We start from the raw sequence: 25,951 nt of genomic DNA on the forward strand, positions 1-25,951 counted from the left end.
TGAAATTCAAAGCTGATGAATGGGCTCTCTGTTATGAGCAGCACTTGTCTGTCCTTTCTTTCTTGGGCCAGTAAGCTTGATGACTCTATTTAGAAGGCTAACAGGAACTAGGATTTAAAGGGGGGAACCAAAGTGCATTGACTTAATTCCTATAAAATATGTTCCCCAGAGAGGTGAAATTGCATGAACTAAAGAAAGAAGATTCATTTTCATGAGCGTTTTGTGAGATTCATCTCTTTTTTTTCATAGAGACAAAGTGTAACTTTGAAAAACATGACCGTAATGAAAATATAGAATGAATACATTAATGAGGAAAGAAGGAGGATGATAAATCTGGGACAAAGGAGAATTAGACAGAGATTTATATGTTCAAAAAGGAAAAGCGTGCTGAAATAAATTTGCTATGTTAGAAGCAAAATAGGACAATACAACTAGAACCTGCCCAGCAATCTTCTGCATCTCTCCTGCACAAAACTCTACAAATTCACATGTCTGAGCTTTAATCAAGGAACAGTGCATTCCTCTGGAGAACTAAATAATCCTTGGGTGGGCCCGTTAGATAAAGATCTTGAAATAAAGCTTTAGTCCAACATGCAAAGGACAAGCAATCATACTTTTGCTTTGGTTCCAAGTGTTGGGTAATTTTTCTTAACATTATCAAATGTTGCATACACCCCACCCACCTTAACAGATACAAACCCAGTATGGTGGAAGCTGATGAAATAAAGAGCCATGAATGGGTTTATAAAGAGCCTACTAGAAAGAAAACACATGGCTTAAAGCAAGGCCAGTTTTCAGCCTTCTAGACATGAATAAGTATCTTTAAAAACCTAAAATGGTGATGTTGCCCCCAACCTACAGATTTTAGAGATATCTTATTACTCACAAATTACCCTTTCCTTAGCATCATAATCTAGATATATCTAATTAGGCATAAATGATTCCATTACCAAAGCAGATGCACCAGGTTAAATGAAACCACAAGGGCACATGATGATTTTTAGATGATAGGTTGCCACAGCCCACATAACGTATGCTCGCCTGTTAGTTCACCGGAGTGACAGACATGATCTCATCAATAAGGTGTGTTCACAGTTGGCTTACCTTTAAGGATTTTAGCATAGTTCACATAGAAACTACTCTCGAGCTGATAGTAGTTTCCAAAACATCTGGTTTTTAAAAATTTCATCACAGCTCATTTGTAATACTATCCTCCCTATTCAGATGGTTATTGAAGTACCCTCTTGGTTACAGAGCAATGAAAGGAAATGAATATTATAAAAGAACAAAGCCTATCTTGAGTAGCAGTTTCCCTGTGGAATTTCATTATCTGAGTGGAGCACAAGATCATCTGATTAAAAAGCTCAAGTTTTCTGAAACTTTCTATTGATGTCTATGGCGTGTGTAACATGAGCATGTTTTCATATTAAGGTTATTGGGCTGTGGAAAACACAAGAACTCATTCAAAGCTTTTCCTTTAAAACTTGAAGAAATCTAAGACCACATGTTGGTGCAGCAATGAGAAATCTTTAAATGTCCGTCAGCAACTGCTTGGCAGTGGGTTTTGTTTGGTTGGTTGGTTTGGTTGGTTATTTTTTTTTCTTTTTTTTTCCTTTTTGTCCTGCAGGAAAGCAAAGACAAACATTTCAAAAAGCATTGTAACTCAAAAGAATGACCAAAGCTAGGAAATTTATGTAAGCGTGTCGCAGAAGCACAGAAACATAGATTTAGATGGCTAATCCAAATATATAATTCATCATGTTCCTGACAGTGTGGAATGCAGATTTGCCTGCTCTTGGCAGAAACATTAACAGGCAGGCCCAGGGACTTTTTGAATACTGGAAACTGGAGTGGCTTGAGGAGCTATAAGTCAGTGATCTTAAGATCTACAGATTTTTTTGGACCAGTAAAATTTCAAAATAATGTTGAAGACCAACATGGTGTTAACTTCTTAGTTAGCCAAATAATAATATTGGGGGAGATATCTTCATATTTATAATTGATATCCAATTACAAACTAGCCTAAAAAAAGAGGTTGGTTTTGTGGGGGGTTTTGTTGTTGTTGGGTTTTTTTTGGTTTTTGAAGCTAGTAGATTTGGGGGTCACGATACCTTTAAGGTAACCTTAACTTCTTTCTCAAATTTTTCATTAGTGACTAACAAATACATTGAAGTACCTGCCATCCATGACTGATCAAAATGAATGCTGCTCCTGAGATAAGTTGAGTGTGACAGGATTAGACTCTGACTCTAGATAAGGCTTATTGAGAGGTCCTCCTTAGGATCTTCTAGTCTTGAGGATTTTTTTCAAATTGTTAGGAGATAAGAGGTATAAAGATTAACCAAATTCTGAGTGGGGTGTGTGTTCTGCTTTCTTCTGATCTACATGACCTTTGATCAAAAATCAAGTCACATTCCTTGAACGCATATTAGTAAGAGTGTTGTGCTGAGCTTTGGGGCAAGATTTCTCAAACTTAAAGTCTTAATAAATAGAGCCTGAGAACATTACAGAAGGGTGTATTTTAGTGCCATAGATTCTGAATGAAGTCTGAGACGGTAGCCCTGCCATCCCAATATTTAAGAAGCTTAATGTGATTTTGATGCACATGGTCTATGGACCACCATCTTAAGAAGTTGTTCTAGGGACTCTGAAGAAGTAACACTTCCAATTTCAGTAATGGCACACTAGCAATTTCAGATCACGCTTCCTGCTGAACATTATTTACTAAAAATCTTTTTAGAAGCATCAAAAAAGCTGACAAAATATTGATAAATTACTTGGATGAGATCTGGAAGAAAATGGAAATGCAGAGGAGTGAGCCTGGCCATTTTCAAACATGTTTACCTTAGGGTCATTAGCTGATCCTAAAGAGACAACTGAGAGGGTGAGCGGTCTGTTAGGCAGCATTATGGGATTAGGGAGACAAAGGTCAGATCAGGGCATGGCAGAGGTGGACACCTGATAAACCATTCCCCATTCCACACGCACACAGTCCCCTATGAGTAAGGGCTAGCTGGAAGTGCCTTTCTTAAAAAATCTAAAATCTTGAACTAAAGTGATCCTGGAAAAAGCAAATGACCATTCTCTCTAGAAGAAACATCAAATTGGGCATCAGTTTTTTCTAAAAATGATTTTTATAGCACACAAAGATGACTAAGCCTTAATAGGAGATAGAAAACCATGAGAAAGAACCATCAGGAAAAATGAACACGAAAACAGATTCAAAGGAACTTCACAGAGTAGGTAAATTTAAATGAACATTGACGATGAAACTGTTATTATGATGCCCTGTGGAAATAGATATTTAAAATGCATGACAATAATAGCATAAAAATTCAGGAAAGGGTTAAATCTTCTAAATTTCTCACATTTTGAGAGGAAGAAAGATATCACTTAGCATTAGATATTTGTAAGTGAAGGGTACATGCTGTAACTAGGATAACACCAAAAGAAAAGAAGGAAAGTAGAGGATATCTAAATTAAAAAAGACTTTTAAATTGAATGATAAAAATGATCAATCCAGGGGCGCCTGGGTGGCACAGTTGGTTAAGTGTCTGACTTTGGTTTAGGTCATAATCTAATGACCCGCTCATGCTCTGTCTCTGTCTCTCTCTGTCTCTGTCTCTCTCTCTCTCTCAAAAATAAATAAACATTAAAAATTTTTAAGAAAAAAAATGATCAATCCAAAAGAAGGCAAGGAAGGAAAGAAAATGGAGCACAAGAAAAGGAAAAGCATCCAGCCCCTGGATTGCACTTTGGGTTGTCTCCTGAGGGGAGAGATTAATGTATTCAATGTGTGTAAATAAAGGTGTGCCTGGGTATTTATTTAGATGGCCAGGGCTTTAGAAATGTCAAAGTTTGCTAATTGTTCCCTGTGTCCATTTTCCCTTTCTACATTTTAGAACAGAGCCCTTCTGTGAGCTCATCACATGGCTGCCCAGCAAGATACTACATTTCCCAATCTCCCTTGAAGGTAGGTGTGGTCATGTGACTGAGTTTGGATCAAAGGGATGTGAGCAGAAATGATGTGTACTTACCTTTTTAAATTTTTTTAATGTCTATTTTTGAGAGAAAGGGAGACAGCATGAGTGGGGGAGGGGCAGAGAGAGAGGGAGACAGAATCTGAAGCAGGCTTCAGGATCTGAGCTGTCAGCACAAAGCCCACCGTGGGGCTTGAACCCATGGCCTGTGAGATCATGACCTGAGCTGAAGTCGAATGCATAACCAACTGAGACAGCCAGGGGACCCAATGTGTATTTATCTTTATTAACGATGAAGCTCTGGGGTGCCTGGGTGGCTAGTCAGTTAAGCCCAACTCTTGATATCTGCCGAGGTAATAATCTTGTGGTCAAAATCTGCGGTCATGAGGTCCAGCCCCCAGTTGGGCTCTGAGCCAAGCATGGAACCTGCTTGGGATTCTCTCTCTTCTGCCCTTTCCACATGCATGTGTAATATCTCATGCCCTCAAAATAAATAAATAAATGAACATTTTTTTTAAAGATGGAGCTTTGTTGGGGTGGCTTGCTGGCTCAGCTGTTAGAGCGTGTGACTCTGAGGGCTGTGAGTTCGGGCCCCATGTTAGGAGTAGAGATTACTTAAAACATAAAAAAATAAATAAATAAACAGAAAGGTGAAGCTTCTTACCCTGATTTTTCCCACATCAATTGGGAAATGACAATGACTGGCACAATCCTTTGGGTCCTAAGAGGGATGCCAAAGAATGGCAGAGCTCACTATCGGTGTAGGTTCCTATATATATTTATGGAACAGAGCTGCCCTGCAAGGCCCTGAACTGTTGTGTAAGAAAGAAAAAGCTCCTGCAGTCTATGAGCCACTGTACTTTGGGGTTCCTTTGCTATAGCAAATTGCCTGTGTCCTAACTAACACAGAGATGTGTGTTATGGAGTAACAAAACTTAGTGGGAGAGGGGAGAGTGAGGAGGAAGTGATTGTTGTGAGTCTTTTTTTTTTTAATGTTTTATTTATTTTTAATACAGAGAGAGACAGAGCATGAGAGGAGGAGGGGCAGAGAGAGAAGGAGACACAGAACCAGAAGCAGGCTCCGGGCTCTGAGCTAGCTGTCAGCACAGAGCCTGACGCGGGGCTCGAACCCACGAGTGTGAGATCTGACCTGAGCTGAAGTTGGAGGCTTAACCGACTGAGCCACCCAGGCGCCTGTTGTGAGTCTTAATAGCAGGCTTAGGAGTCAGGATTCAAGGGATTGGTGAGGTGAAGCATGGCAGAGGGACCACCAGGCAGTGGCACTATTGGTGGCGGTGGCAAAGCTGATTAAATGGCTTCAGCTACGTCATGTGATTTTTATAATTCTATATCTCCAGCGATATCTTTCTCCAGAATTCCAGGCCCTTATTTCCAAGGGCTGGCCATGCTTTCTCTCTGGAGGTCAAGTAGGCTCCTCAAACTCAACATTGCAAGCCTTAGCATTCCTCCTCAGAGAGCTGTTTCTTCTTGTATTCCCTATTCGGGTTACTAATTGCTCCCTTCAATACCACTCTGCACTCAGTTGTCCTCACTCGAAACTAGCGTCACTCTTGATTCCTCCTTCATCATGACATACACAGTTTCTTACAGAGATGACCTACTTCTATTCTTTTGTACATTTTGCTATTCTCATTGCCAGTTTTGATTTGGAGTCCATTATCTCTTACTTCAAATGTTGCAGTATCCTCCGTCCTAACTGGTCTTTGTTTTTTCAGGAGTTTTTTGTTTTGTTTTGTTTTTGTTTGTTTTTTAATTTGAGAGAGAGAGAGCAAGAGTAGGGGAGAGGGGCAGAGAGAGAGAGAGAGCCAGAATCTTAAACAGCCTTCACACTTAACATGGAGCCTGATGAGAGGCTTGATCTCAGAACCCCAGGATCATGACCTGAGCCGAAATCACAACGCAGAGTACTAACACTATACGATCACCGCGCGCCACCTGCCAGGCGACGACCTGAGCTGAAATCAAGAATCCATTGCCTTACTGATTGAGCCACCCAGATGCCCCTCTAACTGGTCTTTCTGATTTCAATTTCCTCCATGCTTCACTTTGCTCTTAGGGCCGTTTATCCAAAACACAAACTTGACTGTGTCACTTCAACCTGTTTGTATACTTTCTCCCATTTTCTATAAGCCAAGGAGCCCAGACTGCATACAGATCTGGTCCCCTTTCAGACCCCTATCAAGACCCTTAATATTGCTGGGTCTGAGCACACTGGGCCTTGGCAGTGTCCTCTCTGCCTGGAGTGCTCTAGTCCTGTCCTTACTTAATGGACTCATACTTAGCCTTCAAAACTCAGCTTAAATATGACTCATTGGAAAACTTTTCCAGGATCCTCTGGCTTAGTGGCTTAGTTATTCCTATCTCAATAATTAATAAGTTAATAAATTAATTAAAGATAGACTACTAAGAAGTCTCTCTAAATAAATAAATAAACTATAAAAAGTTGGGGTGCACCTGAGTGGCTCAGTAGGTTAAGTATCTGACTCTTGATTTTGGTTCAAGTCAAGATCCCATGGTTTGTGAGTTTGAGCCCCACATTGGACTCCTCACTGACGGTGTAGAGCCTGCTTGTGATTCTCTCTTCTCTTCTCTCTCTGCGCCCCCCACACCATGTGCTCATTCTCTGTCTCTCCCTCTAAATAAATAAATAAATAAATAAATAAATAAATAAATAAGTAAACCAGGAAGCTTTAGAATACTACGAACCGAATCCCAAAAAAACATTCCTTGCAGAAAAATACACAATTTCAGAAGTATGGAATTTTACAACTGGAAAAGAAACTTCTAGATTTTATAGATTATCTTAATGTGTTTAATATTTATTTATTTATTTATTTATTTATTTATTTATTTATTTCATGGAAAGAGCACAGGGGAGAGGGGCAGAGTTTGAGAGAGAGAGAAACAGAGAGAGAGACTCTCAAACAGGCTCCATGCTCAGTGCAGAGCCTGACATGGGGTTCAGTCCTACTACCCGGGGATCAGCTCTTGAGCCGAAATCAAGAGTTGGACAGTCAATAGGTGCCCCTATTTATTTCTTTATTTTACAAATATAAATACCTTTAATGAAAGCCGAGGTCATTGTGCACAGCCCCGGCAGCAGCCACCAGAGCAGGGCAGGAGGCAGGGAGGCAGAATCTCTTAATGTGTTTATAGATGAAGTTTAGAGAAGTTACATGACTTTCCCAGGATCGGGCAGCAGAACTAGAAGTAAGACAGAAGGTTTCTAGTTCCATTTTTGGTGCTGTTTTCCTACACTTTGCTGTGAAAGTATTAGAGAATAACTGAATAGAAGGATTTGTGTGGAAGGTTGAGTTTAAAGGCTTCAGCATTTTATCTTGTGGACTAGGTTGCGTTTGGTGTGAGATATGAAATGATGAAAATGTCAGTGTAACCTTGTCACAGAGATATTTATCTAAGTTATGGGCCATTTTCCCAGAGGGACAGATAGAGATCATGTGTACATACCAATGTGAACATTGAAAACCAGAGTATCCAGTTCAAGGGCCCTTTCAGTCTGGCTTCTCAGAATAATTCTTTTATAAAAAAGTAATCTCTACACACATTGCGGGGCTTGAACTTACAACCCTGAGATCAAGAGTCACATGCTCCACTGACCAAGCCAGCCAGGCGCCCCATAATAACGTTTTTGAATGTGTACATCATCATACATAGGAATACTGATATATGTACTTCTTCATTTAATCTACTAAATACAAGATCTAACAAAAGTCCAATAACTACCATGATTTTGAAATGGCAATCAGCATGAACAGCATTTTGATATCTGCAACAGTTATGTGATATAAATGTATTTGTGATTTCTATTGCTGACAAGTCACAGGTCCTGCTAACAGGACTGTGGTTTGATACTTGTAGTTGAAGGAAGCACTTTTGATAGAAATCACTGAAAATGAAGAGGGAATGTTTTTCTCTCACATTTACTGATCTGCTAAACCCCAGGTTGAGAACCCCTGGGTTAGTCCAATCTCTTCACTTTAAAGGGAAAGAATCTTTTATCTGAAATATGTGAAATAAGTCCAAATAAAATTAATTCAAAGAAAACCACTGAGGGAGTCTATGCATTTGGACTCTCTCAAATTGGCACACTTCCCTTAAGGAACTTGGAGTCAAAAACAAACACTTGGAAAAGTTGCCCTTAAACCAGTTCAGATTTTTTAAAAATTGAAGTATAATGAACATATAGTTTTATGTTAGTCTCATGTACATAGCATATTGATTCAACAATTCTATGTATGTATTATATATCTATGTATGTATGTATGTACGTATGTTTGAGAGAGCGAGCAAGTATGAGAGCAGGGAAGAGGGGCAGAAGGAGAGAGACCATCTTTTTTTTTTTAAATATAATTTATAGGGGTGCCTGGGTGGCTCAGTCGGTTAAGCCTCCGACTTTGGCTCAGGTCCTGATCTCATGGTTCCTGGGTTAAAGCACCACATCAGGCTCTGTGCTGAACGTTTGCTCAGAACCTGGAGCCTGCTTCAGATTCTGTGTCTCCTTCTCACTCTGCCCCTCCTATGCTTGCACTCTTTCTCACTCTGTCTCTCAAAAGTAAATAAATGTAAAAAAGAATTTAGGGGCACCTGGGTGGCGCAGTCGGTTAAGCGTCCGGCTTCGGCTCAGGTCATGATCTCACAGTTTGTGGGTTCAGGCCCCATGTCAGGCTCTGTGCTGACAGCTCAGGCTGTGCTGGAGCCTGCTTTGGATTCTGTGTCTCTGTCTCTGTCTCTGCCTCTCCCCCACTCACATTCTATCTCTCTCTCTCAAAAATAAACATTAAATTTTTTTTTAAAAAACTACTTTTTTCACCTTCCTAATTAATAAACTTCATCTAAAGAGATACCTTGATATTCTGTAAATATCCTGTTATGATCCAAACTTTCTCCTGCTGGCTTTAGGACTCACTGAGGTTTTTTTTTTTTTAAGTGTTTACTTTTAAGTAATCTCTACACCCAACCTCACAACCCAAAGATCAGCAGTCATGTGCTCTACCCACTGAGCCAGCCAGGCACCCCAGGACTCATTTCCATCATTCCTTTATGTTTATCATTTGGCTTTCTATTGGTGGGAAGATTTTTCTCCCCTTATTTATTTACTTGGGGTTTTTGTTGTTGTTGTTGTTGTTGTTGATTCATTTAAATGTATACTCCTGGATTCTTACTTTATTCAATAAATTATAGCCGTTGGGGCACCTGGGTGACTCGGTCAGTTAAGCATCCAACTATGGCTGAGTTTATGGTCTCATAGTTTGTGTGTTTGAGCCCCACATCAGACTCTGCACTGACAGTGCAGAGCCAGCCTTGGTTTTTCTCTCTCTCTCCCTTCCCCCACTCACGTATGTGCTCTCCTTCTCTCTCTCTCTAAAATAATTTTTTTAATTCTTTTTTTTTAATTTTTTAATGTTTTATTTATTTTTGATACAGAAGAGACAGAGCATGAGAGGGGGAGGGGCAGAGAGAGAGGGAGACACAGAACCGGAAGCAGGCTCCAGGCTCTGAGCTGTCAGCAAGAGCCTGATGCGGGGCTCGAACCCACGAACGTGAGATCTGACCTGAGCCGAAGTCGGAGGCTTAACCGACTGAGCCACCCAGGCGCCCCTAATTCTTAAAAAAAAAAAAAAAGAATTATAGCCCTTAATGCTATTTACATTTATGCCCAAATTGTTCCAGAGTTTCTCAAACTGGCATCTGTGACCTTTTAACATGTCCCCAGTGTGTCTTGAGCAATTCCTTACTTTTTGGCACAAGATGATCCAGGCTTATTCTGTATTTTCCTTGCTCCAGTCCTAAAATCAGCCATTGCTCCAAGGATCCCTGGTTCGTTTTAGTGGAGAATGTTATTTAGAAACCAAGATCTGGGTCCTGGGTATGTTTAATTTTACTGGGATTTGATTACTTCTAGACCCTCTCAGCAGACAGAGCTGGGAAATGTATGTATGTACATATACATAGGTATGCATATATACACACATGTATATTGAATACATACATAACATTCACACATATCTATACCATTTCTGTATCCAGCCTTCTCTACATATTAAAACTGATACTTCTGGTTCCAATCCAACACACCAGTTCCATAATTGTAACTACCTTCTCCAACAATGAAAATCTGGATCTCATCATTCACAATATATTGACTTATTCAATCAATCCTAGAATGTAGTTTCAGAATTGTGATCTGATGCCTTGGTAAAAAAAAAAAAAAGTTTCTTACTGGAGTTCAGTATTTGTTTAGAGTTCTTTTTTTCTTTAGCCTGAGAGCTTGTGGTCCAAATTCTGAGTATCAAAATTACTTTGATTAATGCCCCCTTCCCCAATGTGACTATGTTATGCATTCGAAAAATACTTCTGTTCATTTGTTGTATTTAATTTTAAGATCCCCTAAATTGTTATTTTAAGTCACTAAATTCAGCAATGGATAACCAGAAACCATGGCAGCATATCATGACGCACACGATGTCAGTTTGCCCTGTTATCATTGATGAAAAGTTGGATTGTTTGATTAAGGTCTCATCTACCAGATCACTCCATTATAATTATCAAGTAATCTCTGGGGTGTCTTATCTTTTTTCCTTTAGTAAGTCTTGCTACATGAACTTAAGACCACCATAGCTACTACAATGGAGGGGTCCTACCTCTGAGTTACATTTTTCTCTGTGGAAATGCCTGCCTTAATACCGTAGGAATACAGAGAGAAAGCTAGCACCTATTGACTGATTACCCAGCAGGTGGACTCCACAGCTTGCAGAGAAGGTGGAAATCCAGCTGCGATGAAAACACTTAATTCTGTTTGTACTTCAACAGAGTCTGTGCTGGAAACAGAATGCTTCAAACTGTAGGTTTGCCAACTTGTGATTCTGATCCCAAATCATGAGATTTGGAGAAAGAAAGGAAGCAGAGAGTAGTCTTTTTATTTTAGGCTTCTAATAAGGAGCCCGTATCGGATACCCACAGAGAAAGAAGTCTATTAAGGACACTGCTTACCACTTTTGGAGTAATGCACGTTTCCTAGTTAGGATGACGGTCCCACCGTGTAAAACTGGTCTGGTCTATGTTGCTTTCTTAGTTAAGTCTTTTCCTTTCTGCTTTTAAATATATCATCTGACCATATTCAAGCAATTAAATCACAGTCCTTTTATATTCCAAACTTACAAATGTTTATGGCTAGGGGCAACTGGGTGGCTCAGTCAGTTAAGCATCTGACTCTTGGTTTTGGCTCAGGTCATGGTCTCATGGTTTATGGTTTGAGCCCTGCATTGGGCTCTGCACTGATGGCATAGAGACTGTTTCGGATCCTCTCTCTCCCTCCCTCCCTCTCTCTCTCTCTCTCTCTCTCTCTCTCTCTCTCTCTCTCTCTCTCCCTCTGCTCCTCTCCAGCTTGTGTACGCTCTTATTCTCTTTCTCTTGAAATAAGTATACTTTAAAAAACTTTAAAAACACAAATGTTTATGGCTATATCCCTGGCACCTAGGATGACGCTTAGTAGGAGTTGAGTGTGTGCACGCATCAATGAAAACATGGGGGTTCTCATTCTTTCATTCATACCTCACAGATTTGTAGCTTGCCCACTCTCTTGTTATGTGCCAGGAATTATTGTAGGCACTGAATCACAGAGGCTAATAAAACACAGCCCCTGCTTTAAGGGCTCACAGGTAGACAGAAAGAAACCTAAGCAGTGAATTGTAAAATTTGGGAGGGGGCAGGCACTGGTAGAAATACGCACTGGATTTGTTGTTGTATTTATAAGGCATTGTGAATTCAATCACAGTTTAGTCGCATTGAAGTATTATTCACAGGAAAGTCCAAAAAAACCCACAGCATGTCAGCAAGCAGCACAAAGAACATATCACAATTATAGAAAAGGCAATGGAAGACGCCACAGTCTTGTATACATATTTATCAAAGTCATCACCATCATCATTATTCTTTGAAAGGATCACTTGGATTAGCTGACAAGTACCCAAGATATCCAGTGTTGCTAAACTGTTTCAGAGAAGTGCACTGAATTTTCTAGCAACAGGGAAGAGGGACGTGAGAAAAGGCCTCTTGCAGTTAACCTGAGTTAAAATTATAAAATACTTTTTTTTTAATGTTTTATTTATTTTTGATACAGAGAGAGACAGACCATGAGAGGGGGAGGGTCAGAGAGAGAAGGAGATACAGAACCAGAAGCAGGCTCCAGGCTCTGAGCTAGCTGTCAGCACAGAGCCTGACGTGGGGCTCGAACCCACGAACGTGAGATCTGACCTGAGCCGAAGTCGGACGCTTAACCGACTGAGCCACCCAGGTGCCCCAAAATTATAAAATACTTTTATCAGATTATTCTTAGTATAAATTGTAGTTGGAGGGGCACATGCGTGGCTTGGTAGGTTAGGCGTCTGACTTCAGCTCAGATCATGATCTCATGGTTCGTGGGTTTGATCTAACCCCGCATTGGGTTCTGTGCTGACAGCTCAGAGGCTGGAGCCTGCTTTGGATTCTGTGTCTCCCCCTCTCTCTATTCCTCCCCAGCTCATGCTCTATCTTTCTCAAAAATAAATAGACGTTAAAAAAAATAAATAAAATTTTAAGAAAATGAAGACAGTTGGAGGGGTGCCTGGGTGTCTCAGTTGGTTGAACATCCAACCCTGATTTCAGCTCAGATCATAATCCCAGGGTCGTGGGATGGAGCACTGTGTCTGGCTCCACACTGAGGTGGAGCCCGCTTAATGTTCTCTCTCTCTTTCTCTCTCTCTCTCTCTCTCTCTCTGCCCCTCTCCCCCAAACATGGTTTCTCACTCTCTCTCTTTCTCTCAAAATGAAAAATAAAATTTAAAAATGAAGACAGAAAAAAAAATGAAGACAGGGGGCCTGGCTGGCTTGACTGATGGAGCATGCAACTCTTGATCTTGGGGTTGTAAGTTCAAGCCCCATGATGAGTGTAGAGATCAAAAAAAAAAAATCCGGGGCGCCGGGGTAGCTCAGTTGGTTAAGCCTCCAACTTCGGCTCAGGTCAGATCTCACGTTCGTGGGTTCGAGCCCCACGTCAGGCTCTGTGCTGACAGCTAGCTCAGAGCCTGGAGCCTGCTTCTGGTTCTGTGTCTCCTTCTCTCTCTGCCCCTCCCCCTCTCATGCTCTGTCTCTCTCTGTATCAAAAATAAATAAAACATTAAAAAAAATCCAAAAAGTTAAAAATGAAAGTAAAAGAAAAAATTTACAAATCATGCATAAGTCCACCCATAGGTAATGGTAAACATCTTTGTTTATGTGCTTCTTATTTTTCTAGAACATATACATTTTAAAATATACAAAAATAGAACCAATTTGTATGTTCTCTATCGTGACCTGCTTTGTCTCATTTAACAATACTCTTTCTACATCAACAAATATTCTCCTATGATTTCAAAGTTAAGGGAAGCACTATATGGAAAGAGAGAATGTTGGAATAAATTTTCTGACTAAGCTACAAAGTTAGATACAAATGCAACTATTAGTGTTGTCATTTTTACCAGGGGAAATCATTTACAGTTCTACTAGACTAAAAAAACCATTCACATTCTTCTCAATCTTTTCTACAAGTTCACATGTATATATGTAATTTCATGGAGTCTGGGCCCCAATCCATAGTAATTATTAAGTTAAAGTTACATTTCTCTAGATCTGCACTATCCCACATGGTAGCCACTTAGCCACCTGTGGAGACTGTGCACTTGAAGGGCGGGGGAGGGGCAGAAAGCAAGAAAGAGAATCCGAAGCAGGCTCCAGGCTCCAAGCTGTCAGCACAGAGCCCAACATGGGGCTCAAACTCACAAACCATGAAATCATGACCTGAGCTGAAGTTGGATGCCCAACCGACTGAGCCACCCAGTTGTCTCAGTCAAGATTTTCTTGAAACAAAAGGAATGCTTGCTAAATATTCATTACTAAAAAATGGCAATATGATTTACATATTTCCCATAGATATTACAGTGCATATGAACAAGATAAATTCGAAGCTCCAAGGAAAGGAAAAGCTTATTTGGGATTTAACTAGACAGGTATAAGAATTTTTGTTAAAATGGACACTTTTTATGATTCAAACCAATAATAATAATTTCATACATTATTCTAACATGAATCAATTTGCAGAAGATTTTAATTGTAATAATGTTATGTAAACTGGCTGTAAAAACTAAAAAAATTTTTGAAGAATGCTTTGTTTATATTGATAAACTTAGCATTGGTTTTCAAATGCATAATACCCCTTTGAAACTAATACTGAGTTGACAGAAATTAATGAATTTATTTAGCTTGGAAAGAGGTAGTTTTGAAGTCAAAGAGGTAGCAGAAACACAAAGACAGTGATGTCCTGGCAGCCACAGGAAAGAGTTTTCAAACATGTAAAATAACAAGGAAAGATTAAGTAATAAAAGAACAAGAAAAAGTGAACAAAGATTGCCAAATGTAGTGAAAGCCTACGCATGTTGGGGAAAAAAAGAACACCTATACACCCGCATGCACGTGCTTACACACACGTGTGTTTGTGTACCCATCAGCACCAATGCAAGGCTTTCCTCATTATCCTGAGCAACAGGTGGGAAGGACAGGAGGAGGCAAGAAGCTGGATGATCCAGGGTTGCGAGTGTGTAGGGACAGAGGACGGGGCCTGGAGGGTGTGATGGTGCCAGGACCAACCACAGCGAGAGCATGGAAAGGAGGCGAGTGAGAGACGGAGGAGGAAACAGGGTGGTCCAGGGAGTGAAGGTCCTGATGTGATCAAAGAACTGGCACAGCACACACAGTCTGCATGGCCCGTGGCCTTTATGTCACACTGCCTCCTCCCCCGCCCTGCTCCAGGTCTCTGCAGTTACTGGAGCTGAGATCAAGGGCGTTTGCCGAAATCTCCCACGCAGAAGCCCAGCTCCGCCCAGGATGAGGCAGGCATTGAACTGAGGTCATACAGGTGTCAAAGTTGCCAGTGAAGGTGAGCTGGGGCCTGGAGGCCTGGTAGAGTGGCTGGATAAGGCATGGACCTACTCGGGATTTTTATTAAACCTATGAGCAATGGCTGAAAGTATGAAAAAGGAGCCCTTCCTGTTTTCTTCACTCGTGCACTTGAAAAGGCAGACTGTTTCCTATAACTAAGCCTGCCTGTTACCGGGAGATTCAAGTATATCTTAGACACTGCTGTGTCATATATGCCTCGGGAGCACTGGGGGTTTTGTCCTGCTTTTTAACATTCTTCTGTTTTATGTGCAGTCACTGTTTTGATCACTTTATTTTGATAATGGTTTTAACAGAAAAGTTGCAGAAAGTACAAGGAGCTCTTATCTTTACCTGGTTTCACCCATCATGGACAGTTTATCATTTGCTTTATCGTCTCTCTCTTTCTCTGCATATATAGGTGCATACACGTATCTATACATGCACATGTCATTTCTTTCCAAACCAAGAGTTACAGACATTATGCCCCTTTACCCAGAAGCCTTCAGGGTGTGATTCCCAAGAACAAGGATATTCTGTTAGGCAACCGCAGCGCACTGATCAAAGTGAGGAAATTGAGCGTGGCTACACGGCTATTGTTTAATCCACAGTCCTCATTCCGCTTTTGTCAGTTGTTCCCATAACGTCTCCTATGGCTATTTTTCTTTCCTGCTGCAGGATCCAATCCAGAATCACACATTGTGATTTAGTTGTCATAGCTTCTTAGTTTCTTTTCATCTCCAACAGTTCCTCAGCTTTTCTTTGTATTTCTTGACCTTGACATTTTTTGAAGAACATAGGCAATTCATTTCGTGGAAGGTCCCTTAGTTTGAGTTGGTCTGATGTTTCTTCATGATTACAGGAAGGTTGTGCATTTTTGGCAAGAAGACCTCAAAAGAGGTTTTGGGTCCTTCTCAGTCTACTGCAGCAGGAGGCGCGTGAGGTCAGTGCAGCCCAACTGACAATCTTACCTTTACTTTGTAACAACAGCGGGATGTTCTTTTATCTTTATTTTTTCCATTTGGCAGATATCTTGCATTCCAGCATAATTTTCCATTTTGCACGTGCATAATAATGTGAAGTTTCTATTTTTGATCAATTGCAAATAACCAAAATGCAATAAACTGGTATTTTTTAAAGGAAGCATGTTTAAAATAATATGTGTTGGGAAGCCTGGGTGATTCAGTTGATTAAGTGTCCAACTTTGGCTCAGGTCATGATCTCCTGGTCTGTGAATTTGAGCCCCACGTTGGACTCTGTACTGAGAGCTCAGAGCCTGGAACCTGCTTCAGATTCTGTGTGTCCCTCTCTCTCTGCCCCTCCCCTGCTCATGCTCTGTCTCTCTCTCTCTCTCTCTCTCTCTCTCTCTCTGTCTCTCAAGGGTGAATAAACCTTAAAAAAAATTTTTTTAAGTATGTGTTACTGATCACTTGTGGGGGTTTAATGTCAACTGGTGTACTTAGATTGAAACCAAATCTGTTTCAGACAAAAATGAGAAAACTATATATTTGTAAATAATTTTGAGAATATGCAAGTTAAGACTCAGAAAAAACTTCCAGACACAATGAGCATATTTGGAAAATAGTAACATCAGTATATCCTTAGAGTGCGAGATTTTTATGGTTAATGTGGTGATATGCCAGGCAATGCATGTACAACCAGAAGAAACGTATGGCTTAGTGGGGAGGAGTGAATTCCCATCTGCACTGTGCACCTTAGGAGTAACTGCTATATAACAATTGTAGGCAGGTTCTCAGAGCCTGACAGAGGGGCGTCATGGGACGGGTTGTGCCAAAGGGAAGAAACTAAAAACGGAGCCAAAGAAGATTTTAAAATCAGAGCTGTGTCAACATGCATAAATTCACTTGCTTTCAAGAAGTCGCAACGGGATCCGGGAACCGGAAAAAGAATATTTATTGTTTTGCCTTTGCATGCCAAAATGTAATCTCTCTTTTTCTTCTACCCTTTCCTTTAAACAAAGGTCGTCTGCATGTAGAATGAGTATATTTTAAATGAAGCAGTCAGTGCTTTTATCTGCTCTCATTTCCAGTACTGAGCGGCGGCATGATAGAGTAGAAATTCTCCTGACTTGTGGTACCTTGGTGGCTCAATCAGTTAAGGTTCTGACTCTTGGTTTTGGCTCAGGTCATGATCTCACAGTTCATGAGTTCAAGCCCCACAATGGGCTCTGCGCTGCTTGGGATTCTTTCTCTCTCTCCCCCTCTCTCTGCCCCTCCCTATTTCTCTCTCTCTCCCTCCCTCTCTCTCTCAAAATAAACAAATAAACTTTAAAAAAACAGAAATTCTCCTTATTTTATGGTCAGACTGACCCACGTTCCAAACCTCATTCTGCCACAGACTGGCATGTGGCCTTGAGCAGGTCACTTGGCCTCAGTGTCTATGTCTTTAAATGAGGAATACATTTTGCTGGATTGGAAGGGTTAGAAATGACTTAATTTGCAAATACTGTGGCCCATAGTGGACAGCATTCAATAATGTAAGTTGAACATAAGGGCAAAATAGTTTAAAGAATAGAGCCCTGGGCTGGAAACTGGGCCACCAGGATCCAGGTGCCTGCTCCCTGGTTCACCAACAAGCACTTGACCATGGCTGGTCACTCAGACTTACTGGATTTTAGTCCAAATAAGGAAGGAGTGTTGGTTGGAGAGAAAGAGGTCAAGTTCAAGAGTTGACTGCCATGCTGTGGAAACACAGCTGAGCAAGTTGAGTGGCCTGTGCCTGACACTTGATCTGAGCCATGAATGATCACGTGTGGGCCTTTCCACTGGTCAAAGGAGGTGTTTCAGGTAAGGACAAAGACCCAAGGGGCCGGTGGCTGAAAGAGCAAAGTGTTGCCATGTGGCAAAATGGCAGCTCTGCTCCAATCCCAGCACAATCAGCTTCTGGGACTACCTCTGAGTGTTGAGTTGTATCAAATACATTTTAAGATAAGTGGACCCTCTGTGGGCTTTGGAAATCTTTTAGCTTTGCCATAGGGAAATGGCAACTGAAATGGGAGTACTCACCATGTGGACTGGGCCAAAGGAAACTGTCAGTTAAATTTTAGTCTTAACTCATTAGTAATTCATAATGAATCCTTCTTTGGGGCTTTTGATACAGTAGGCACTGTTCTAAGTGCTGTACTTCCCTGAATTTGCCCAGTCCTCTCGGCACGGCTGTGTGAAAGACGTGAAAGACGTGCTGGAATGATACTCCCTTCACAGATGAAGAAACAGACACAGAGAGATGAGATCATTTGCCAAAGGTCACCTGCAAGCAAATGGAAGAATCAGGATTAGGATCCAGGCTGGCTGACAAAGGCCCTGATCCTAATCATTCTGTGAACTGTCTCTCTAGAGACTGAGGAAGTAAGGAATCATTCTTACAGAAAATTATACAGTTAGCTCGCACTGAGAGTTGAGAATTTAGTCACATATTCAAGTACAGCTGTACTTAAATGCTGCATTCACACAAGAGACCGGGTGTTACTTTTGGACCCAAATACACTTCATTATTTTCTTCGGGAACACTTTTGATTATGTCATTATTTGGGCATAGGCACTTAGGTAATGCATCACAATAATTAAGTCTCCCCTTCCCCTAATGTGCCATTCTTTGCTGGAAGTGAGAGGAAAGTGGGAAATGGAGTGTATTGGACAGCATTTCATGTAGGGGCTTTGTGTCAAGTGGAAGTTCTCTTAAAAAGGCTGGCCCAGGGTGCCTGGATGGCTCAGTGGGTTAAGCTTCTGACTCTTTTTTTTTTAATGTTTTTTAATTTATTTTTGAGAGAAAGAGAGACACTGTGTGAACAGGGGAGGGTCAGAGAGAGAGGGAGACACAAAATCTGAAGCAGGCTCCAGGCTCTGAGCTAGCTGTCAGCACAGAGCCCAACACGGGGCTGGAACCCACAAACCGTGAGATCATGACCTGAGCTGAAGCCGGACGCTTCACCAACTGACCACCCAGATGCCCCAAGCTTCTGACTCTTGATACCAGCTCAAGTTGTGGTCTCGTGGTCGGGGGATCAAGGCCCATGCTGAGCACGGAGCCCACTTGGGATTCTCTCTCTCCCTCTCTCTATCCCTCCTGGCTCGTGTGCACACTCCCTAAAATTAAATAAATAAACCTTTTTTTAAAAGGCCGGCTTGGTGTATCTTCTCAGGTTGTGTGACAGGCTCAGGTTGCCAGTTTTCCTTCTAAGTCAGGCTCTGCCAAACTGGAGGAATGCTCTGGGAGCACTGTGAGTCTGCAGGGGTAAACATAGCGGCTGCAGCTTAATAGCAGGAACTGACTCTCCATGTCTCTGTGTCCTACATGCTGGGTCTAAAAGAGTCAGCAGGCACACAAATGAGGATTATGACTGTCTTGAGGAAAACCCGTTTTGTTATTTACTTGCCTTAAATTATCCAGCGTTCTACCAACAAATTTCTCGGGGCCTTTGAATAGGCCATGGACCCCCTGACACTCCGGGGGTTGGGAATCTGAGTCAAATGATGGGAACAGAGTGGGGAAATTGCCCGGCTGGCTGTCATCCTCATCTCCCCAGCACCTGAACCCAGAGAGCCTGTTCTCTGCTTGGGATCCTTTGGGGTGTCAAGCATGATGTCCTAGTCCTTAGTTCATTTCAAAGACACAGATACTGAAGGTCTAGCACTGGTGAGAAGAGGTGAAAAGTCAGGCGTCCTGAAGGAGCGTGGTGCCAAGAGTAAGGTGTATAATAATGATATCAACATCTTCATCACCATCTCTATCCACCATTGACTGAATACTTGTCATGTATCAGATCTTACTCTCTTGGGCTTGTCATGTATTTTCTCATTTAATTTTCACAATAGTTCTATGAAGTAGATACTATTATTAGCTTCATTTTCCAGACATGGGGAAGCAGGCCCAGAGAACTTGATGAACCTGTTCACTGTCACATACCTAGTAAGAGGTGCCTAGGAATTTACCCCAGGAAGTGTTTGCTGGAGATAGGCAATAGCTCCAGATGGGAGGGAGGTCCTCACCCTCTCCAGTTTCATAGGCACCCTGATGGGGAGGGGCACCTGCTGGCGGGAGGCAGGCAGCCTCAGGCATCTTGGTTTTCCGGAGCTGTGAGAAGGTGCAGACGTGTTGAGACAACAGGCAGGGTAATCAGAGGCACTGCCATGAAGGGGTGAACGGTCTGGACGAGGGAACAGCCTGACTGGCTTTAGTCTTGGCTTCACCATTTTTCAGCCAACGAACTTCCTTATGCCTTGGTTAACCTGTTTGTAGAAGAGGGATAATTAACCTGCTCCTTAGGGCTATTATAAGGAAGAAAGTTAGCATTTGAGGCCGAAGAATGCTTTTCTCTGGGAAGACCACAACCATGAGGCTGGTTTTCCAGCAGCCTTCAATTTTGCTCGTGTTTGTAAATACCTCACTGCAACTCCATCCCATCGGCCATTTACTTGAAATTTGCTTGAGGTAATGAAGTTCACTTACAAATTTCTATATAGCAGGGGTGCCTGGCTGGCTCAGTCAGAAGAGTTGGTGACTCTTGGATTGTGAGTTCAAGCTCCATGTTGGGCATAAAATCTACTTACAAACAAACAAACAAACTCAGGGGCACCTGGGTGGTTCAGTCGGTTAAGCTTCTGACTTCAGTTTGGGTCATGACCTCACAGTTCCTGAGTTCAAGCCCTGCATTGGGCTGTCTGCTGTCAGTGCACAGCCTGCTTCAGATCCTCTGCCCCTCTCTCTGCGCCTCCCCTGCTCGCGGGCTTTCTCTCCCTCTCAAAAATAAATAAACATTAAAAAAAAACTTTCAAAAATTTCCGTATAGCTTTATTTTACAAACTTGGTTCAGCTACAAGTCTTTTTTTCTCTTTTTCAATTGAGATAAAAATTTATATAACAGAATTAGCTATTTTACAGTGGAAAAACTCACTGGTACTCAGTACAGGTACAATGTTGGGCCACCAGCAGCTGTATCTAATCCCAAGACATTGTCATCACCTCCAGAAAAAAAAATCCATACCCGTTAATCAGTCACACCTCCCCACCAACCATTAACCTCATTTCTATCTCTATGGAGTTGCTTATTCTGGACGTTTCAAGTGGTATCATACACTATTTGTTCTTCGGTCTGGCATCTTGCACTTAGCATGATGTGTTTGAAGTTCATCAATGTTGTAGCCTGTGTCAGTCCTTCATTCCTTTCTATGGCTGAATGATAATTTTGTTTATCAGCTCATTTATCAGTGGAAATTTGCTTGTTTCTACCCTTTGGCAACTGTAAATACAATTGTGGACAAGTTTTTGTTTGAACACTTGTTTTTCATTCTTTTGGGTATGTCCCCAAGAGTGGGATAGCTAGATCGTATGGTAACTTTACGCTTAAGTTTTTGAGGACTCACCAAACTGTTTTCCAGAGTGGCCGCACCATTTTACGTTTCAACCAGCAATTTCTCCACGGCCTTGCTGACTTTTGTTACTTTCTGGCTTGCGCAATATATTTACTCATATCATAGCTATCCTTGCGGGTGTGCAGCTGTATCTGTTGTGGTTCACACTGCTCTTTGGCTTTGCAGTGGCACACGTAGTTTCATGTTGGAGTCTGCTGGGTTTGTATTTGTCCAACAATCCCCATGTTTGGGCGGCCCCTCTGTCAGTGCCCAGGCAGCAGCAGGTTTTCATGCTTCTAGGTGATTCCAGTATGCAAGCAAAGCTGAGAATCACTGTGTCAAAGATTCTAAACCCTTCTCAGTCTTTTTAATCAGGAATTTAAATCACATTTAACTTAGTAGGCCAGACCCTCATTTATCTGAAAAAGGGTGGGGGAGTGATACGGCTTTCTGTCAGCCATTTCAACCCTAAGAGCTAAGGCCAGAGGTTGGTGTTTGTTGTTTTTTTTTTTTTTTAAGAGAGGAAGTGATTTCGCCACAGCTGCACACAGGGGGCAGGGAGGCAGAGTGTCTCCAAGGGTCCCAAGTGAACTGCTGAAAACAGAAAAAATAAAACAGTAAAACAAAAGGCTACTGGCTTTGATGGCAGGTGCAGCTGCTAAGGGCTGCTCGTCCCCACCCACCCTGCCCTCCACCTCCCTTCACAAGGAGGGTTTGGTGGCCTCTGGGTTCTTACAGCCTGGGAGGTTTCCAGTCAGCTCCCTGTTTCCCTGTCACGGTCACCACCTTCCCCTCTTCAACAGAGAGCTTTCTTCCATTTTCTTTTCTTAATTTTTTTATTTCAGAGAGAGAGAGAGATAAAGAGCATGGGTGTGTGCACAAGTGGGGGAGGGAGCAAAGGGAGAGAGGACAGAATCCCCAGCAGGCTCCACCCCATGCTCAGTGCAGAGCCTGACATGGGTTTTGATCCCATGATCCTGGAATCATGACCTGAGCCGAAATCAAGACATGGACACTCAACCGACTGAGCCACCCAGGCTCCCCGAGTCTTTTTCCATTTTCCACTTCCTTCTTGCCACTAGGTGGTTAGTGTTGCTGAGCTGGCCAGCCAGTGTGACTCTGAGCTCATAAGAGCTCTGTTGGGGACGCCCAAGTTGGCCTGACTGCGAAGAAGCAGGTGGGCTCATGTGAAGGCCAGTTTTGGATAAGAGTAATACCTAACACAAGGAGCATTTTGTTAAGAGGATCACCTACGTGGTTTTCACTCTAAGTACAGACTTCATTCATGTTATCGTCACTATTGTTACCATCCTCCAGCCATCTCTCGCCCACGCCCACAGGAACAAACCTGGAGCGGAACAAGCGGGTCTCCTCTCCTGGCAGCAACGAACGGCGCACACCATTGCGGGGTGCCGTGCTGGACAGGACCCCGCGTCGGCTCCCAGGACTGGGCCCGTGGCAGGGGCTCTAGGGGAGGGTTACGGAAGCCAGGTGTTGTCTGGATTGGATGCTGGCTGGGAGCGAGCAATTTCCGTGGTAGGGGGTCTTCCTAAGTCTTATCGAGAAGCAGGGAAGTTCGGAGAAAGGCTGTGAGTGGTCAAAGAGCAGCAGTGGTTCATATTGGCCAGGATTCGGGGACATGCGGAGGCTTCTGCGGTCTGGACAAGGTTCACTTGTTCTCCGCGTTCAGACAGGATTACAGAGTGGTCTGGTTTTTGTCTTGTCCCATCCTGGTCACAGGGTGGCCTTGTCTGATGTTGGCGTTCTGGGGAATTATTTATGTTCAACGGAAGATGGTCTGGGCCAGTTCCCAGCTGGCAGGGGCTGCTTTTCTCTGTCAGGTTTCACTTTCAGCCAAGAGCAGACAAGGTCAGGCCAGAGGATAGGAATCCCTGATATTCACATTTTCACCATTGCCAAGATTTTGTTGACTAGGAAGTTGTTTCTTTTTTTTTTTTTAATAGTTTATTGTCAAATTGGTTTCCATACAACACCCAGTGCTCTTCCCCACAAGTGCCCTCCTCCACCACCTCCACCTCTTTCCCCCCCTCCCCCTTCCCCTTCAACCCTAGGTTCATTTTCAGTATTCAGTAGTCTCTCAAGTTTTGCGTCCCCCTCTCTCCCCAGCTCTCTTTCCCTCTTCCCCTCCCCCTGGTCCTCCGTTAGGTTTCTCCTGTTCTAGGAGGTTGTTTCAAGAGCGCAGGCAGTGGGGCGCCCGGGTGGCTTAGCTGATTAAGCAACCAACTCTTGATTTCAGCTTAGGTCATGGTCTCGTGGTTCCCAAGTTGGAGTGTGGGGCTCTGTGCTGGTGGCTCGGAGCATGCTTGGGATTCTCTCTTTCCCTCTCTCTCTGCCCCTCCTGCACTTGTGCATGTGCACACTCTGTCTCTCTCTCAAAAATAAATAAACATAAAAAAAGGGTACAGGCAGTAGTTTGGTAAATTTCTTCTGCTTTTCTGTTGCAGGATATGTTGCTGAATTATCTGGTGTGACAAAAGCTCCTCAGGATACACTGGTCAACTGTAACACACACAATTCCCACAATCAAAATGATTATTCATCCTGTGACCGGATTCATCCTGGCCTCCAAACCAGGGGCTTCGTTTCTAAAACCCAGACAATGAGAACATGTTCCACAATCCAAATAGGTACTCAAAGTCCAGCTGGGGATGTTTAAAGAGGCCTCAAGATCTTGGTTCCTGTCCATGACCTACCTTTAACAATCTTGCCAGGATTCTGTCATTGGTAGGTAATACAGTACATCGTGAGCATCTTTACAATAGCTCCTAAAATTACCTCGACAATGTCGGCTCCTTTTCAAGGCCCATTTATCTCTGATGTTGTGCTAATGTCATGAAACATTGTTATTAGACTCCATTGTTATAGCTATCAGATGAGCTAATGGCAAAGCAACTTAAGGAATTTCATTTCTATTTCACACCTTGCATGAGCAAGGTGAGGCATTTATACTGGCCGCTGCTGCCTTCACCGCAGGACACAAGCTGTTAGCAGGACTGGCTACATAGTTTGCAGGTTCAGGGCAAAATTATTAAGAATTTCAAGAAAGTGAGAGCAGAAAAACCAAGTTCGGGGCCCTTCTGAGCATGAGGCCCTGTGCCAATGCATAGGTTACATGCCCTAGAGGCCCACCCTGCCACTGAGTGGCAGGCCGCCCACTTGAGACCTTTCGAGTCCTACTGTCCTTGCAGTGTGACAAGGGGCAACTGTGTCCCTGACCTGACTCCAGAGGAGTGGCAAGAACTGGAGAATATCCCAGGATGAAAGCAGGAGCTGCAGACTAAGGCATAGAGACCGAAGGCTGAGATAACAGAATAGCTCCTGACATTGAGAACCTGGGATCCCAGAAGAAAGGAAAACATGCAGAGCAGCAAAAGGTGGCTATAGGTGGGAAAAGGTAAATGCAAGCACTAAAAAGGAGATACAGTTCTTAGTAAGATGGTATAAAGAACACTTGTGAAGACATTGCCCAGTTCCTTGTAGAAAGGTGAAGGACTCCGGAAAATAGCACCACTAGGAACTGCTTGGGGGGGAGGGGAAAGTTTAATACCGAGGTTCTTCCTGCTTTTCGGGAGGGTACAAGAGTTCACTGATTTAAACTTTGTCTAGCTTTTACAGCAATTCCTGTGAGCTTCCGACGCCCAGGGACGCCCAGAAGACTGGTGGGATGATGGAGTCATTTGCCTAGCGATACTGTCAGTGGAATAAAGGAGGGCTTTAGCGCGCAGAAACTGATGTTCTCTCCTTTGCCACATCGTGTTGAATACCAGCCATAAGCCCCAAGTCAAAGACAAGCCCACAGCGGAAAGGTTCACTGTGTCCAACAGAGGCACCCTTAATGATGCAGCAACTCTGAAATCTCTAATTTTCCAAGTCAACATTAACAGCTTTATCCTGCGACCTGCGTCTCCACCATTCCCATTTTTCACACAGACGTAGGTAACTTAAATACCCAAGAGATTTCTCTTTGGTTCGGAAATGCAAACCGACCCTTGCTAATAATAATGGCAATATTTCTAATGGCTTTAACTAGTATTTGAAGAGTTAAGGGAAAGACGGCAGTACTTTTACACTACAGGGTGGATACTAGCGTTTGATTTTCCGGACTCTGCCAGGAAATAAGAGGGGCCCTGGCTTGGGGGATGGTCTGGGGGAAGCGTAGGGGGTGGGCCCCCCGGAAGTCGTGCTGCGCTGTTTAAACCTAAGGTGACCTAACGGATGGCGGGAGCGCCCGCCCGATCTTCGGCGCGGTAGCGGCCATTGGTGACGCACGCCGGGGAGCACGGCGCCCACGTTTCCACCATTACATTAGCCAGGCCCCACACCCTGCGCTCTAAGTTCGGGGCTGCGGGCGTCCTCGCTTCCTCCCTCCCGGAGGCGGGCCCGACCCCGCCCCCGCGCCCCGGATCGCTCCCGGCGGTCCCTCCCACCTCCTACCCTCGGCCTCCCCGGCGCGGCGCACTCCCTGCCGGCCGCAGCCTGACACGCCGCGCGGCCCCCCAGTCTCCCGTGGCCGCCTCCCCCAGGCATGGCACAGGGCCTCCCCTCACTATGGCAGCAGCACGGCACAGCACGCTCGACTTCATGCTCGGC

At 43.1% G+C, this 25,951-nt stretch overlaps 2 protein-coding genes across 5 annotated transcripts in view; both read left to right on the forward strand.

The window, feature by feature from the left end:
* Positions 1-25,089, forward strand: part of MBTPS2 (membrane bound transcription factor peptidase, site 2) — a 91,607-nt gene extending 66,518 nt beyond the window's left edge. For 2 of the 4 annotated variants that reach the window (XR_003904986.1, XR_003904987.1), the window contains 4 exons: positions 3,903-3,973; positions 14,844-14,970; positions 23,806-24,085; positions 24,968-25,089. The gene's annotated coding sequence lies outside the window, so the exon portion shown is untranslated. Of the gene's footprint in view, positions 1-3,902; positions 3,974-14,843; positions 14,971-16,714; positions 17,131-23,805; positions 24,086-24,967 lie in introns of those variants that run through there. The other 2 variants (XR_003904988.1, XR_003904989.1) reach the window with 2 other exon arrangements.
* Positions 25,090-25,647: 558 nt separating this feature from the next.
* SMS (spermine synthase) overlaps positions 25,648-25,951 on the forward strand; it is a 56,050-nt gene continuing 55,746 nt past the window's right edge. The window contains exon 1 of the mRNA XM_029929530.1: positions 25,648-25,951. Coding sequence (XP_029785390.1) covers positions 25,910-25,951 — 42 coding nt within the window. The 5' untranslated portion in view covers positions 25,648-25,909.

Source organism: Suricata suricatta, chromosome X (genome assembly GCF_006229205.1).
Source record: "Suricata suricatta isolate VVHF042 chromosome X, meerkat_22Aug2017_6uvM2_HiC, whole genome shotgun sequence".
In the NCBI taxonomy this organism is placed as follows: domain Eukaryota; kingdom Metazoa; phylum Chordata; class Mammalia; order Carnivora; family Herpestidae; genus Suricata; species Suricata suricatta.